Genomic DNA, 16,105 nt, shown 5'->3' with positions numbered 1-16,105 from the left:
AAAAGCTGATCATTCGGTACCAGAGAAAATAATTCAGTGCTGTACTATTAATGTCAACAAAGTACACAACTGTTTCTCGAAGAATTTTTCCGTTCCTAATAACTATATTCGTCCTTATTACGAACATGTCTCTGATACAGATGATTTAATGTTTGGCACTACCATAGGCAAAGAAGAAGCTGCCACTGCATTTGCTGTGAAGTCATGTCTTTAATTGCAACACGTATGCTGTCGTTGTGTGAAGTACCTCCTGCCTCACAAAAGCACGGACTATATTAATCTATAAAGGAGGCGATGTTACCGACTTAGGCAACTGGCGACCGATTACCATTTGTTCCATATTAAGAAGAATCATCCAGCGTGTAGTTGACATATAACTTACAAGAATTGTTATATTTCACGAGTTCCAACGTGGATTCACAAACAGTTTCGGGGCTTTAATAAACACTTCCATACTTAATTCTATTTTAAAAGATGCCAAATCCAGAAAAACGAACACCATCTTGGTATTCTTGGACATCAGTAAGGCATTTGACCGTATTTGCCATCTCCATCTGAGAAATACACTCAGGGACAAAAAAAAACCGGACACTTTAATATTTGCTGGTATTTTGCAAAACATTATCTTCTCATACAATATTATGGTAGCCATCTGTTGTTATGGAGACGTGTATACATTGTTGATTGTTTTTTGTTTCATAAACAAGCCATTACAACCAAATATTCCAATTTTGCTTTCGGAGTCTCAGCTATAACAATTTTGTCTCAACCATTTTGTGCTTCATTATCGTTATCATTCGTTATTTCTTCATTTTTACATTTTCTGAGTTTAAGTGGGGTTGTAACATTTGTCTTAAAACAAGATGCGACCTGAAGATGTGGCTCGAGCTGTAGCCCTTTACGATGATGGACGCAGTGTACGTTACATTGCAAATGTTATGAATATGGCTAGAAGCACAACCCATGATGCCATAAAACGGTATAGAGAGACCCTAGAATATACCAGAAGACCGGGTTCGGGTCGTCCAAGAGCTACAAATCCAAATGAAGACAGGTATATGGTATTGAGAGTTCTTAGGGAGCACAACCTGCCAGCTACTAGTGTAGCCCAGCAATTTGTTAACATGCATGGACGCCCATTTTCGGCCAAAACAGTTAGAAGGAGGTTGAAAGCAAGTGGACTGGTATCAAGTAGACCTGCAACTGGTCCCAGACTTCTCAGGATGCATCAAGTTAAACGACTGCGTTTTGCAAATGATCACAGGGATTGGAGAAATGGACAGTGGAGCTGTGTTCTGTTCACCTATGAGTCCCGTTTCAATCTGTGCTCACCTGATGGACGAGAAAGAGTTTGGAGAAGGAGGGGAGAACGATTTTCACAGTGTTGCATTTCCGAAAATGTGCCGTATGGAGGTGGTGGAGTGATGGTTTGGGCAGGAGTGTGTGCGGATGCTCGTACAGAGTTGGTTTTTGTTGAAAATGGAAGACTAACAGCTGATAGGTATATACATGAATGTTAAGCTGATCATGTTGTGCCATTTGGCCAATTTGTAGGCGATAATTTTGTTTTAATGCATGATAATGCATGGCCGCATATTGCCCATGCGGTCGAAGATTATCTCCAAGAAGTGGGAATCCATGTTCTTCCATGGCCAGCAAGGAGTCCAGACATGAACCCAATTGAACACGTGTGGAACATGCTGTGACGGCGTGTTAAGAATAGACGACCGAGACCAGAATCGTTACAAGAGTTGAGGCAAGCACTTGGCGAAGAATGGGAACTTATTCCTCAAGAAGACATTGCTAACCAAATTGAGAGCATGCCAAGACGTATGGATGCAGTTATTCAAGCCAGAGGGGGTAATACCCGTTACTAAAAAGAGTTTTTAATGTTTAAGGTACCATAAAGTGAAAAAAACAGTTAAACCAAACGATGCCATAGGTATACGCCCTTTGTAATTTTTTGTAAATTTTCTCATCAGAGATTTTTTTTTTCAAATGTTGTCGTATAAGGAGCTAAATGAAACATTATTTTGTATAAATGGGTTTTGTTTCATTTTGAAATAATTGGCAACAAAATACAAGCAAATATAGAAGTGTCCGGTTTTTTGTCCCTGAATGTACTTTATACTCTCTCAATGTGCCGAACTTATCGCGAAATTACAGGAAGTTAATACCACTCAAATTGAAGTTAACCACAGAAAAACTGAACCCATAGTACGTAATATCGAGAGGAGTGAGACAAAGTTCACCCTTAATCACCTTCTTTATACAACATCGCAATAAATCACATCCTTAATGACTTACTTCTGAAGAATATGGTTCTAAACTCGTATGAGGTCTTCCCAATGTAATCATCTTGAGCTTCGCTGATATGATTGTTGTTGGTAAAGACTCGGAAGCTGCCAAACATATTGCCGAAATAGCAACTAGAAGACTTGATGAAATTGGATTGGAGATTAACGCGAAAAAGTCGAAATGCATCTGTCTTGTAAACGGCAAACTTAATACGCTATCTATTTACCTCGATTCCACTACAGAATTACCCACTTTAGATATAAAGAAACCCGTCAAATATCTTGGAGTAACTGTCTCCAAGTAGCCTTGGAGTACAATGACGAAAATGTTTTCGACCCCGCGAAAACTATGGAAGCCCTCCGATCTCAGAACGTATAACCACCTCACCCTTGCTCCAGCCTTGCCAAAAATACATGGTTTCTTCCTTCATTTGTCTTAAGCTTGTATACCCTTTTCGAACAACCCTCCCCTGACAAATTACCTGTCAAATTCCTAAAAGCTCAATTAAGTATATCCTACAACTTCCTGGACATATTCCAGACAATATGTTGTATTGCGAGAAAAAATTTAAAGGCTTAGGTATTCTCTGCGCACGTTGGGAAGCCTACTTGCAACACGTCAAGTCTTTTATGAGGTTGCTTTTGTCTAATAATATGTACATAAACACCAGATATGTAATGGAAAGCTCAGCTTTGTTTGAACAACCTTAAAATCGATGGAACTGAATCACAAACTATACAAGAGGAGTAATAAAAATAAGAAAAATTAGGACTGAATTACGCCAATGATAGCACAACTCATGGTGCAACTTACCTCAAAAGAGAAAAGGCGTTATTCCTTACCGTGAACTCACACCCTCTAAAAAATGGATAACAAGCCCGATGGAATGACTAGTGGTGAATGGAAGGAGGCTCTCAAAATGACGGCCAACGTAAGTGCTGTAAGAGCCATACTTGGTAGGCCACTCCAGGCGATGCCTCAGTGAGATAGAAACCCTTGGACTTGTCCTGGGAGTCTGCCCTTATGGTGAAACTTTGCGTATACATAGGCACCATGCAGTCAGAACTAAATTGGCTGATGCCTTTAGAAGAATAAAATAATCTGTCTATGAAGAACTCCACAGAACTGTCGATAATAGCAGTAACAGACGATTTGACATAATCGCCATTAGTGAATCCCTGTCGCAGTGTATGATCATTGACCCCACCATCAGGTTTGAAACAGCCTGAAGACGTACACGAGGAGAAACAAACAATCTATGGTGCAACCATCCCGTATTATAAAGATAAATACCATGTTCATGATATGATTGTCATAGGATTGATGTTTGGAGTAAGAGGAGCGATACGTAACTTCTCATCTCAATTCAGTAAGACCCCAGGGCTGCACAAATCTTTTCTGAATGAACTGGCCCTCCTCGTAATTAAAGAGTCAGTCAAACTCTTACACATATAGACTCCAATTTAATGAACTGTAAAAACTTATGCACCATTATCATTTTTCTTATTAACTATCATTGATTGTTTAGTTGATTGTCATGTGTCTTATTCTGTTAACTGCCACTGTTTGTTTTTGTTTCTTCTTCTGTTTGTTTTTCAGTTTTCCTGCTCTGTTAGCTTCCATTGTTTGTGTCTTTGTTTACTTGTTTGTCATTTTTCTTATTCTGTTATTTTTCATTATCAATTTTTTCGTTTCTTGTTTTGTATGTTTTGTGCAATTGCAACACCTCATTTGAGGAAGCTGTGGTAAATAAATAAATAAATAAATTAATTAACTATTAAATACATAAATAAATAAATACAGACAGACAGAATAGCTCAATAGAATTCACTCTTGCAAGAAGAAATTATATGAGGCCAATAGAGTTCTGTTTAGGCTGTCAGAACTCAAGTATGGTAGTAGTTGCAATTATGATATCAATATAATAAAATCGAAGGATTTCCCAAATTTTATGTATTTTGTGCTCGACCATGCCGAAATGTAGTAATTATACACCTGGTAGCAGTCCTTTAATGCATGTCATTAAAGTGCACCTATTCATTAAAGTTCAGGTTTTCGATTATTCTCGGATATGCAATCTAAAGACAACGAGGGAAACGTCACGGAGGCTGGAAATCCAATACTGTCGCAGAAGGTTATGTTCTGTTATTATAATAATTAGCGTTAATTGTAAATAATATTCAAATAAATTCAATTTGTCATATCGTTTTTCAATTGTAAATCAATTTCCAGGTTATATCAAAATTAGTTCATGTTACATTACATCAAGGTCAGTGACATTATTATTCCTCGGAAAAAAATCAATACTTTCGCGTCTGCGCACATCTCATAATTTACGAGCTATGAACAAGGTCACTTCCGATCTTCTGTCAGATACAAATAAAATGAATACTTCTGAATAATTTCAAGTTAGAAATATGGTCGAGTATAAAAAGTCGTATTAAACTTGCCTATAATGGTAATTAAGACTCTCGTATGAAAACAGACATACTCGCGTCTTAATTACTATCATTATAGGCTCGTTGCATAATGTACTATTAGAGTTTTCATGCGTTTCATGTATCACTGAAACATTATTATGCTTCTACTTTCTTCATAGCATTGCATTTACCCACAACAGAGGAGTGTCATCTTACTACTGCAGTATTGCAGAAGATGGGGACCAGTATGCAGACAAGATGTACAGATGTAATGTTTGTGGAAAGTGTTTTCCGGACTTGAAAACTCTCACAGATCATGCGTGCATACACACAGACGACAAGCCACTCACTTGCGACGTGTGTGGAAAGGCCTTTTCGAAATCGGCAAATCTGAAGAGGCATGCGCGCTTGCACACTGATGACAATGCGTTCAATTGCAATATTTGCGGGAATGTTTTCACATCTTCCCAGCATTTGAAAACCCACGAACGTACACATACAGGTGAGAAGCCGTTTAAGTGTGATGTTTGTGGGAAACGTTTCTCGCTTTCGCAAAATATGGACACCCACAAACGAACACATACAGGCGACAAACCGTTCAACTGCGATGTTTGCGGTAGACTCTTCTCGTTTTCACAATCTCTGAAAAGACACGAACGGACACATACAGGGGAGAAGCCATACAAGTGTGATGTTTGTGGGAAGAGTTATACACAATTGAATAACCTTAGAGACCATGTACGTTTACACACCGGTGACAAGCCATTCAATTGCGATGTTTGCGGTAAAGTTTTCACGTGCTTCAATTATCTGAAAACACACCAACGCACGCATAAAGGCGAAAAGCCATTCCAATGCGAAATTTGCTTGAAACATTTCACGCGTTTGCAAAATTTGAAAACTCACGAACGCAGACATACTGGCGAGAAGCCGTTCAACTGCGATGTTTGCGGCAAACGTTTCTCGTTTTCTCAGAATCTGAAAATCCATAAACTGAAACATTCCAGCGAGAAGCGATTCAAGTGCGATGTTTGTGGGAAGACTTACGCGCAATTGTATAATCTAAAAAGACATGCAATCTTACACACAGATGGTATTAGGTTGCACAGAAACGATTCTCCAGCGCGAGAAGTTCGCATATTTGAGTTATCAAAGAAGTCATGCAGGCGTACACACCAACGACAAGACGTGTGAAAAGCGCTGCTATGACCCGCCATAATGTAATGCGATGTGATACCGACATTTCATCCATCCTGTGGAGTAACGGCTAGCGCGTCTGGCCGCGAAACCAGGTGGCCCGGGTTCGATTCCCGATCGGGGCAAGTTACTTGCTTGAGGTTTTTTCCGGGGTTTTCCCTCAACCCAATATGAGCAAGTGCTGGGTAACTTTCGGTGCTGGACCCCGGACTCATTTCACTGGCATTATCACCTTCACCTCATTCAGACGCTAAATAATCTAAGATGTTGATAAAGCGTCGTAAAATAACCTATTGAAATAAAAAAAATCCATCTTCGCAATGTCTGAAAATCTTTGGACTGTTACATTCAGGTGAGAAGTCATTTTAACGCAAGGTCGTAGGAAAGAGGTGCGGTCTGGAATTGTAAATTTTATTTTCAACAAATATATTGTATAGCTGTTTAATATAGGAAATCAAGTTTTTTGCCGTAAATAGAGGGGAACGAAATTTCCGAGTTGTTTATGTAAGTAATGCGAAATTCCAACGGCGTCTGTGTTGTGAGCTGTGTGTTTAAGCAGTGGATACATAGTCTGACAAGTTCGCGAAGTTTCCAAGTGTGCTTATGTAGGCAGCACTGTACACTCAGTTGGGTAAGGTTTCATAACCTTGGTATATCCACAGTCTAGTATATACAGTCACGAAACTTAAGTTGTAAGGGTGCTGGGAACAATAGACTGTGCAAGTACTATTTTGCATTGTTTGTAATGAGGCGATATTAGCGATCCTAGTGGTTAGCAACTATCTATGGATGCATATGTACTACGTATTGAGCTTCGTGACTATATATTAGACTGTGGTATGTCAGTGTCCCACAGCTATGTTCGTGTCAATGTGTAGTGGTGGCATTCGTTACTATTATTATTATTATTATTATTATTATTATCATCATTATTAATATTATTATTACATACTTATGGATTTTAAGGAACCCGGAGATTTATTGCCGCCCTCACATAAGCCCGTCATCAGTCCCTATCCTGAGCAACATTAATCCAGTCTCTACCATAATATTGAACCTGCCATCTATGTCTCGGCCTTCCCTAAGGTATCTTTCCCTCTGACCTCACCTTTCGCCCATACGTGCTACATGCTCTGCCCATTTCAAACGTCTGGATTTAATGTTCCTAATTATGTCAGGTGAAAAATACAATGCTTGCAGTTCTACGTTGTGTAACTTCATCCCTCTTAGCCCCAAATCTTTTCCTAAGCACCTTATTCTCGAACACCTTAGCCTCTATTCCTCTCTCAAAGTGAGAATCCAAGTTTCACAACCATACAGAACAACCAGTAATATAACTGTTTTATAAATTCTTACTTTCTTCTTCTTTGAGAGCAGACTGGATGACAAAAGCTTCTCAACCGAATAATAACAGGCAGTTCCCATATTTATTCTGCGTTTAATTTTCTCCGGAGTATAATTTATATTTGTTACTGTTACTGCAAAGTATTTGAATTTTTCCACATATTCAAAGGATAAAGTTCAAATTTTTGTCTTTCCATTTCGTACAATATTCTGTTCACGAAAGATGACCATATTCCTTGTCTTCCCGCATTTACTTCCAAACCTATCTCTTTACCTGCTTCAAGTAGTGTTCCCGTGTTCTCTCTAACAGTTTGTGCATTTTCTCCTAACATATTCACGTCACCTACATAGAGAAGCAACTGATTTAACCCGTTCAATTTGAAGTCCTGTCTGCTATACTGCCTTTCCTAGTGGCATATTCTAGAGCGAAGTTAAAAAGTAAAGGTGATAGTGGATCTCCTTGTTTTAGCCCATAGGGAATTGGAAAAACATCCAACAGAAACTGGCATATACGGACTCTGCTGAACGTTTCACTGCGACACATTTTAATTAATCGAACTATTTTATTTGGAATATTAAAATAAGAATATTATATGAAACTTCTCTCTTAAAAGAGTCATATGCCTTTTTGAAATTCATGAATAATTGATGTACTCAACCGTTGAACTCCCATTTTTTCTGCAATATCTGTCGAATACAGAAAATCTTATCAATAGTCGATCTATTACGCCTAAAACCACACTGTTGATCCCAATAATTTGATATATGTGTTAAAATGTTATGGTTTATTTAACGACGCTCGCAACTGCAGAGGTTATATCAGCGTCAGTATTATCAGTATTATCGTCAGAAGAGTAACAAATGATTCGTGAACTTGTGCAAATATTAAAACCATTCGAGGACCTGACAAAAACAATAAGTTGAGAAAAGTATGCCACTGCTAGCCTCATAATTCCTCTTGTTCATGGATTGAACAATGTGTGCAGTACCTTTCTGCAAAAGAATTTCAGATCAGAGGTTAAAGCAGTAATTCAATTTTTGATAGCTGAAATTGGAAAAAGATTTTCAAATTTAGAACAAAGTAACACTCTGATAGTGTGTACTTTTATAGATCCTCGTTTCGCAACAATGGCATTTTCATATCCACGAGTATCACAAAATACCAAAAAAAAAAAGTTGTAGCTCTGGTGGCGGAGAAAATATTCAAAGAAAGTCATGATGATATTCTTCCTCAGCCTTCAGCGGATCAAGAAGAAGTTAATCTATGGAGCCTACTGAAGAGTACAATTGCAAAAAAAAAAAAAAAAAAAAGAGAGAGAGAGAGAGCCCTCAAAGACCTCTCCAACTGCAAAGGCTATAATTGAAATTGACCGCTATTTGGAGGACGACATGCTGCCCAACCATAAGGAATCACTAAAATGGTGGAAAAATATTGTGACAGCCAAGGTGAGGCTCGATCACGCGTCCCGCAGAGGGCGGGGCTCACGAGAAAACGCGTCGAAGAGGGCTGCAGCCGCTAGGCTCTGGAGGGGCGCGACGTAAGAGGAGCGACGACACTCTAGTCCGCGGCAGAGAGGGGGGAGTAAAGTAGCTGGTGACTGAGGAGAGAAATCCAGAGAAGCCTAGATAGGCGCCATCTTCTGGAAATTTCGAGCAATCGTACTTTCTCGTAACTATGGTGTGGTTATAAATTACGACACGCGAGTGAACTTGAGCAGTGTCGTTATAGTCAGTGGACAGCAAGCCAGCCAGTCTTGTGTAGCACTGAAGCCAGCTTTGAGACCGAAGTTCGACTTGAGTTGTGTCCGTAACTGTAGAGCCGAAAGTCCTGAGTTTGAGTGCAGTGGACCGCAGTTGGGGGACCTGAGTTCGAAGTTCTGCGGATTGTCTCTGAAGGTCTGTGGTTCGAGATACTGTGAACTCGAGTGACTGAGCTAGAAGAACTAGCCAAGGCAAACGAACTGTGAACTGAGAACTGGCAGTACTGATTTGTAAATAGTGCTTTGTGAACATTAGTTAAAATTAGCAGTACATTGTTGTTCTCAATAATTCAAGTAAATTGTCATTGTCGTCTGTGGAGTGCAATAACGAATACTGTGTTACTGTGTGGAGTGGAAATCCCATTGTTGACGGGAGCAGAATTAAATTGTAGAAAGTGATTATTATTGTTGAAATAATAAAATTACATTCTTGTTTTGTAATAAAAGTTACAATATCAATATAACTATCCTTACCTTGCCAGATTAATGAAAGAACAATTCTGTGCAATGGGACGTTCAGTACCCCGCGAAAGGATTTTTTCAAAGGCTGGACTCTTGCTGACAGAACGCCGTAACAGATTAAGTGCAAATAAAGCTAATACGCTTACGTTTTTTAATAGTAACAGTCCATGAGATAATAGGTTAAGTTTATTATGGTATTCATTTACGTCTGTGTCTATAATATAATATTCATTGTGCATAATTAGCCTACTCTGTCCATTTGTTGTTGAAGGGGTGAGAATTATATAATCCTGTCACAAAAAATTTCGCAGGACAATGTATTAAAAGTTTTACAGCTCAGTATTGTGTCTACATTTGACTTCAGTGAACTACATACACATAACCTCAACATTCTCTCACCCTCTCCTACCACGTGGAAAATATCGAGAGCGCTGAAAGCAGCGAATTCATAAATAACGCAGTGAAACGCTCTAATGAGCGGTGAGGAACGGACTGCTCAGTGTTCACCTCGATCAAGTTCGCAGTTCAATCACTGTTTATCACTGTTTCACTGTCTAAGATCACCGTGATCGAAAGTGAGCAGTCACAGGTCGAACAGAGATCACAAGTGAGAAGTATATCTCATCACTACACGAGATCCTTTTTCATGCACATACCACCGCATTTCAGTGTACGTAACACGGCATTCATGATCACAGTTCGCTTTGGACATGCAGTGATATCAATGTGCACTGTCAGGAATCTTAAGTGCGTTAATATTGAATGGATGAGACAAATTATTAACAACGAGAGCTGAAAACAGGTATGTTAGCCTAAATACATTATATTCTTCCACAAAGAACAGCTTATTGTTAGTTTGTATTCCGTACATGCGTTACTTACCGGTACATGATTCTTCTTCACAAAGAGATGTTGGCCCAGACACGCGAGAGTAAACGGCATGCGCATACTTTTCTTCCTGGCTTTCAGTCGAACTCAGCATATTGTACTGTTGTAATATATTCTTTGCAATAACGTTACCAAAGGAAGGCGGATAGGAAGGACCCCCTCCCCACCTTCCAAACAAAAAGACAGACACTATGAGACGGCTAGCCTGGGAGAGGGGTTTGGTTAAAGTAGTCACATTCTCAGACGATTGTGAGTGTATGTAAGGCATACCAAAAGCCTAAAGTAACTTACCTTAACCTGTCACTGACTCGACCTTAAGAAAACTCGCCTTTCTCTGTGATGAGTAGCGCTCGAAAGTTGATGACCTTAAAATAACAGAAAAATGACATGTAATGACCTTAAAGTTATGGAAATATAAAAGTGAAATTAGGAAATGATCAAGATGATGATGATAACGATAATAATAATAATAATAATAATAATAATAATAATAATAATAATAATAGCTCTAGAAACACTGCATAATAAGTATCCTAAGGAAGATTGGTTGCATGTATATACTGACGGCTCAGAGATGACATATCACGCAAATACCGGAGCAGGCATATATATATATACTATAGCAACATCTTTGATTCTATGCTACAGTAGGAACATACAGATCAGCTTACGACGGAGAAGTTGCAGCCATCATCATTGCTCTAAATCGGTTAATGCGTCACCAGGAAAAGTTTAGAAAGGTGGTCATCCTCCGTGATTCCATACAGCGATAGTCTATGAAGTCCATTGATACTCAAGTCTTAAAAATCCAGAACTGCCAAAATGCGCTACACTTCTTAACAGAAAAATATAAACAAGTAAAACTACAGTGAACTCCTACCTATGGAAATGATCTGGCCGACATATTGGCTAAAAAAGGCGCCCAGATAACCCAAACAACGAAACAATAAATACCCTATTTTACAGCTAAATGAAACACTAAGAGTGTTATCTAAGAAGCTTACGCCCAATATATTAAGAGAGAACACAAGGAAAATGTTGGCAAAGGGACATCTTAGCAATACCTAATAGACCAAGAAATGGAGCAGTCGCAAAGTTCCGCTTATGCACTGGGCATGACTGCCTAGCTAACAGTGGCGGTTCTAGATGCTTGAAACTGGAAGGGGGGGGATTAGAACAGAAAGCAAATGATGTGCAAGTGCAAGAAAAATTTAAAGGTTGGTCAGAGTGTATATAATTAAAAAAAATCATGGAATTATATTTTCGCACTTACTCATATATTTCGCATTTTGTACACAATTTCGCTTTTTATCGCGGATTAGAAAACCACCGAAAGGTATGAAATTCTCTCCCTAAAGCACAGTTACGTCATTACGTAGTATTTGGAAACTTTTCGCATTTATCGCGATTGCGAAAATCTATCATCTCTAATAATTGACAAATATATTTGGGTTCAAGAAGACCCCAGATAAGTAGCATGAAATTCTAGAGCAGCTAACTTGTGAGAAGTAATAGGTTGTAAAATTTCAACAAATTCGCTTTATTATTATCTATCATTATCGTCATCCGAAACAGTTCGCGATGACCTCTCACAAACCTTCCGATGGGGCAGATAAAAAAGTTAAAATTTTTCTTCCACCATGTTAATGTCAAAACAAGTACTTATACAAATTTTAGCCACTCGACCGCAATTACGAGGCCGTTCAGAAAGTGATTTTCCTTTGTGCCGTTTACAGAAAAAAGCACAATTACATGGAAAGATGTATTGAAACAGATACAGCAATTGTTGCGCTATTTGTGAATATATTCCCCACTGGAATTGAAATTTGTCATACCATAGGATCAAGTTTTGTATCCTTGTTTCGTAGAAGTCAGCTGTCTGGGATCGGAACCAGCGTTTGACAACCGTCTTCACCTCTCTGTCGATGCCATGATATGACATATGGCTCAATTCCGATGGGGAATATGCTGGAAAGTAGCTCAATAATTGCTGTGTCTGTTATAAACAATTTTTCTAATGAAATTGTGTTTTCTTTCTGTTAACAGCCCCTGGCGAACTTCTTTTTTTTACGGCTCTCGTAATTGCGGTCGAGTGGCTAAAATATGTATAACTACTCCTTTCAAAGAAAAAAAAAATAGCTTTTTTATCTGTCCCCATCAGAAAGTTTGGCTGTAAGCCCAGTGTTTTTGCCAAGCAGAAAGTAACGCGACCACAGCTGAGCGATTACGCAATAGGTCATCTTTGTGTTTGTCTTTTAGTTTTGAAATCACTCTGCCATTACATTCACTTTCCAGAAAACTGTTCCATTTTACTAAAGATTTATGACATTCACTATCAACATGCTTTGAAAGTTTTCTCCTAATTTTTTCAATTGCAAAGTCCAGAGTTAGTGAAAACATGTTCAGCATTGCTTGAATCAGATTGAACGAAATGGCAGTAAGGAAAACAGAAAGCTGCAAAATTTTTTCTCAGAGTATTCAATGAATTTATACTTATCAAATCGTTTGCTGTTAAAACTTTTGTTCTTATTGTACAATAATGTTTGTAAATTATCTCACGTGGTTTGCATGAAAAATTATAGATCAATGCACTGATATCAAATGATTCGTCTATAGTAGAAACATTTGCACTCACCTTTACATCACAGAGTTGAGGAGATATCGATGCATTGTATACCACATGGAAGTTTGTCTACATTAAAATTATTTAAATTCACCTTTAACCCTTTGCAGCATAGTGGCTGTTCAGACGAACCACCGTTTTCTTTCTTTCTAAATTTTATGGCACAGATATTCCACCAAGGAACCACATCTTGAATATACATAGAGGTGCCATCTATGTTTTGAAATTTTGTGCAGTGTTAAAATGTTGAAAAAAATTGATAGAAGGGTCATTTGCAGAATTTGTATAACAATGACGTCCATCAATTCATACCCTTCCCATTATTTCATTTATAATTATAGAGTTTTAAATTCCTAACAGTGAGTAGTTTCAATACTAATGTAGTAAACGTCACAAAAATTATTTCCTTTATGTGAAATATTTCACGAGAATAAAATAAAATTCTCATAGTAACAGCTAAAATGCTGTGTCCATACTAGTTAATTATTTAAAATGGAGCATGATTATGTCCAGATAAAGGTTTGCTTAATAATGTATTTTAGAAAAAATTAATGAAACATTTGATATCATCAAAACTTCTTCACTTATGTCTCAGTTTATATTTCCTTAAATAAGATTGCATAATTACTCTAGCCCTGTGAATCAGTCAGGTCTGTTACACCATTCTGTTCCTATGGATACACAGTTGAAAAAGAAATCCCACAGATGTCAGCACAAGCCAAGATGATGCACAAAGAGCCATCTTAATTGTACTGTTACGTTCACCCATTTTGATTTGGCGAGTTTGTGTGTCATACTCTTGCTTTGTGTTTTAGTCTAAGCGTGCATTTTTAATGTGTCAGATCTCTTTGTGTTGTGTTTTCCACAAATAACATATAAAGTCAAGACCAAGAGGACATAATAGTACAAGTGTGCAGTAGTTAAATTGCTATTTTGAATATTTTTTAAGCAAACAAATTTTAGGTTAGCACATGGTTTTGTTTGTTTCGTCATGTCTGTTACCTGTCAGATCTGTTACTCCATGTCATGTCTGTTATATCATATAAAACAGTGCCTTAATTTTTTCTAATTATCTATCATGTCCACACCTGTGGAGTAACGGTCAGCGCGTCTGGCTGCGAAACCAGGTGGCCCGGGTTCGAATCCTGGTCGGGGCAAGTTACCTGGTTGAGGTTTTTTCCGGGGTTTTCCCTCAACCCAATATGAGCAAATGCTGGGTAATTTTCGGTGCTGGACCCCGGACTCATGTCACCGGCATTATCATCCTTCATATCATTCAGACGCTAAATAACCTAGATGTTGATACAGCGTCGTAAAATAACCCAATAAAATTAAAAATCTATCGTTAAAGGAACTAAGGCTGAAATATCTTCGCCTTAAGGGCAATCTATTATCATAGCCTTTTATTGTGAATTTTATTTAATTTTCTTTCTTTTTTTTTTCTTTATTATTATTTTATTACATTATATTTTGTTATATTCTTCCTTACGTTTTCCATATTAACCATTTGTGCTAAATGAGTTGCTTTTGCTATATTCCAATGTATTTTACTTTCTTTTTTTTTTCTATTGTGGTATTATTTTCATGTTGTTTAGTGTCGATTTTATTATGCTATTATTATTTCACTTTGTAATATGTTAGTATTCTGTTCTGTAGCTTTTTTGTTAAATTTTAACTGCTTGAATACTTTGTGACCTGGTAGAGTGTAACAGAAGGCCCTATGGCCTCAACTCTGCCAGTATAGATAAAGAATTATTATTATTACTAAGATAATTCTTACTGAAAGTATGCTTTTCTATTAGTTACTGAAGAAGTTATTATCTTTATATTAGATAACAGATCTGCTATTAAGATATTTAAAATATTTGTTCATTATCGATCTGAAGTTAGTTCTGTTACTATTCTAGGACCTATGTACTGTTTAAAGAATATCTGATATAGATTTTTTTTGGGTTATTTTACGACGCTTTGTCAACATTTAGGTTATTTAGCGTCTGAATGAAATGAAGGTGATAATGCCGGTGAAATGAATCCGGGGTCCAGCACCGAAAGTTACCCAGCATTTGCTCGTATTGGGTTGAGAGAAAACCCCGGAAAAAACCTCAACCAGGTAACTTGCCCCGACCGGGATTCGAACCCGGGCCACCAGGTTTCGCGGCCAGAAGTGCTGACCGTTACTCCACAGGTGTGGACGTCTGATATAGAAAATAGAGGAATTCTATTTCTATAAAAGGTTCATTGTCTTGTCTTGTAACACACCTGACATTTAGCCGTACCATCAAACATTCATTGATACTTGTAGAGAATGCTGTAAAGCAAGGTGAGTGTACAGTGGCTGATTACTATGGAAGAGACATTGCACTATATTAATACATACAGTATATGCACCAAATAATACTTTTAATTTTGACGTTCTCAATCGTTCATTTGTTATACAAAATTTTGCAAATGACCCAGAAGCTTTTTTATCATCCATGAAATGAAAAAAAAAAGATAAAAAATTATTTGTGCTGCAAAGGGTTAAGTTACAAAGTTGAGACGGGGAGAGTAACACCCTTCGGTTCACTGGGTTCACAAACACTTTCATCGCACTTACGCTTATCACGGGAAAATAAACTTCAAAATATTACATTGTTTAAACAAAACGCAACTAATATAAGAACACTGCTAGCATCAGCAACTAATCATTTGCTGCTGAAAACTGTCGCGAAACGACGAATAATTAATTATTTCTGTGATTATTAGAGTAACCGACAGTCGACATTGTCAGATGTACCACATTTTGAATGGAGACAGCGTTGTTGGTTGTAGAGAAGTATCTAAAAATGTTGATTGTGGTGTGCATGTACTGGATGTACTATGCATGTTAAAAATGTTACGTTTACTCTTTATTTAATTTGTTATATTTTCCAAGTAAAATAAATAAACTATATTAAAAATAACATCGTTATCTTAATTCCAAAACGTCGTAACTCGCTCGGATGTCTATTTTCACTTTCTGCGCTTTTTGACAGTATATCCATAGGTCAATCCGCTGACAAAGTACTGAAGCTTAATTTAAAATACCAGCGCTCGTCTGCTCTTGACGACGCTCGAGAGCGCGAATTTTGCCG

The 16,105-nt window shown here is 37.8% G+C and overlaps 2 protein-coding genes across 3 annotated transcripts in view; both read left to right on the top strand.

Moving 5' to 3' along the window:
* The window catches only part of LOC138693445 (zinc finger protein 235-like), a 32,350-nt gene extending 23,847 nt beyond the window's left edge, over positions 1–8,503 (top strand). For both annotated transcript variants that reach the window (XM_069817408.1, XM_069817411.1), the window contains exon 5: positions 4,898–8,503. In XM_069817408.1, the coding sequence (XP_069673509.1) occupies positions 4,898–5,912 (1,015 nt within the window). In that variant the 3' untranslated portion in view covers positions 5,913–8,503. The remainder of the gene's footprint in view (positions 1–4,897) is intronic.
* A 1,577-nt stretch (positions 8,504–10,080) lies between these two features.
* LOC138693047 (zinc finger protein ZFP2-like) overlaps positions 10,081–16,105 on the top strand; it is a 35,884-nt gene continuing 29,859 nt past the window's right edge. The window contains exon 1 of the mRNA XM_069816595.1: positions 10,081–10,283. The gene's annotated coding sequence lies outside the window, so the exon portion shown is untranslated. The remainder of the gene's footprint in view (positions 10,284–16,105) is intronic.

The sequence above is a fragment of the Periplaneta americana genome, chromosome 17, assembly GCF_040183065.1.
Source record: "Periplaneta americana isolate PAMFEO1 chromosome 17, P.americana_PAMFEO1_priV1, whole genome shotgun sequence".
Taxonomy (NCBI): domain Eukaryota; kingdom Metazoa; phylum Arthropoda; class Insecta; order Blattodea; family Blattidae; genus Periplaneta; species Periplaneta americana.
The sequence above is the reverse complement of the archived record's forward strand: the minus strand, read 5'-3'. Positions and strand labels throughout refer to the sequence as shown.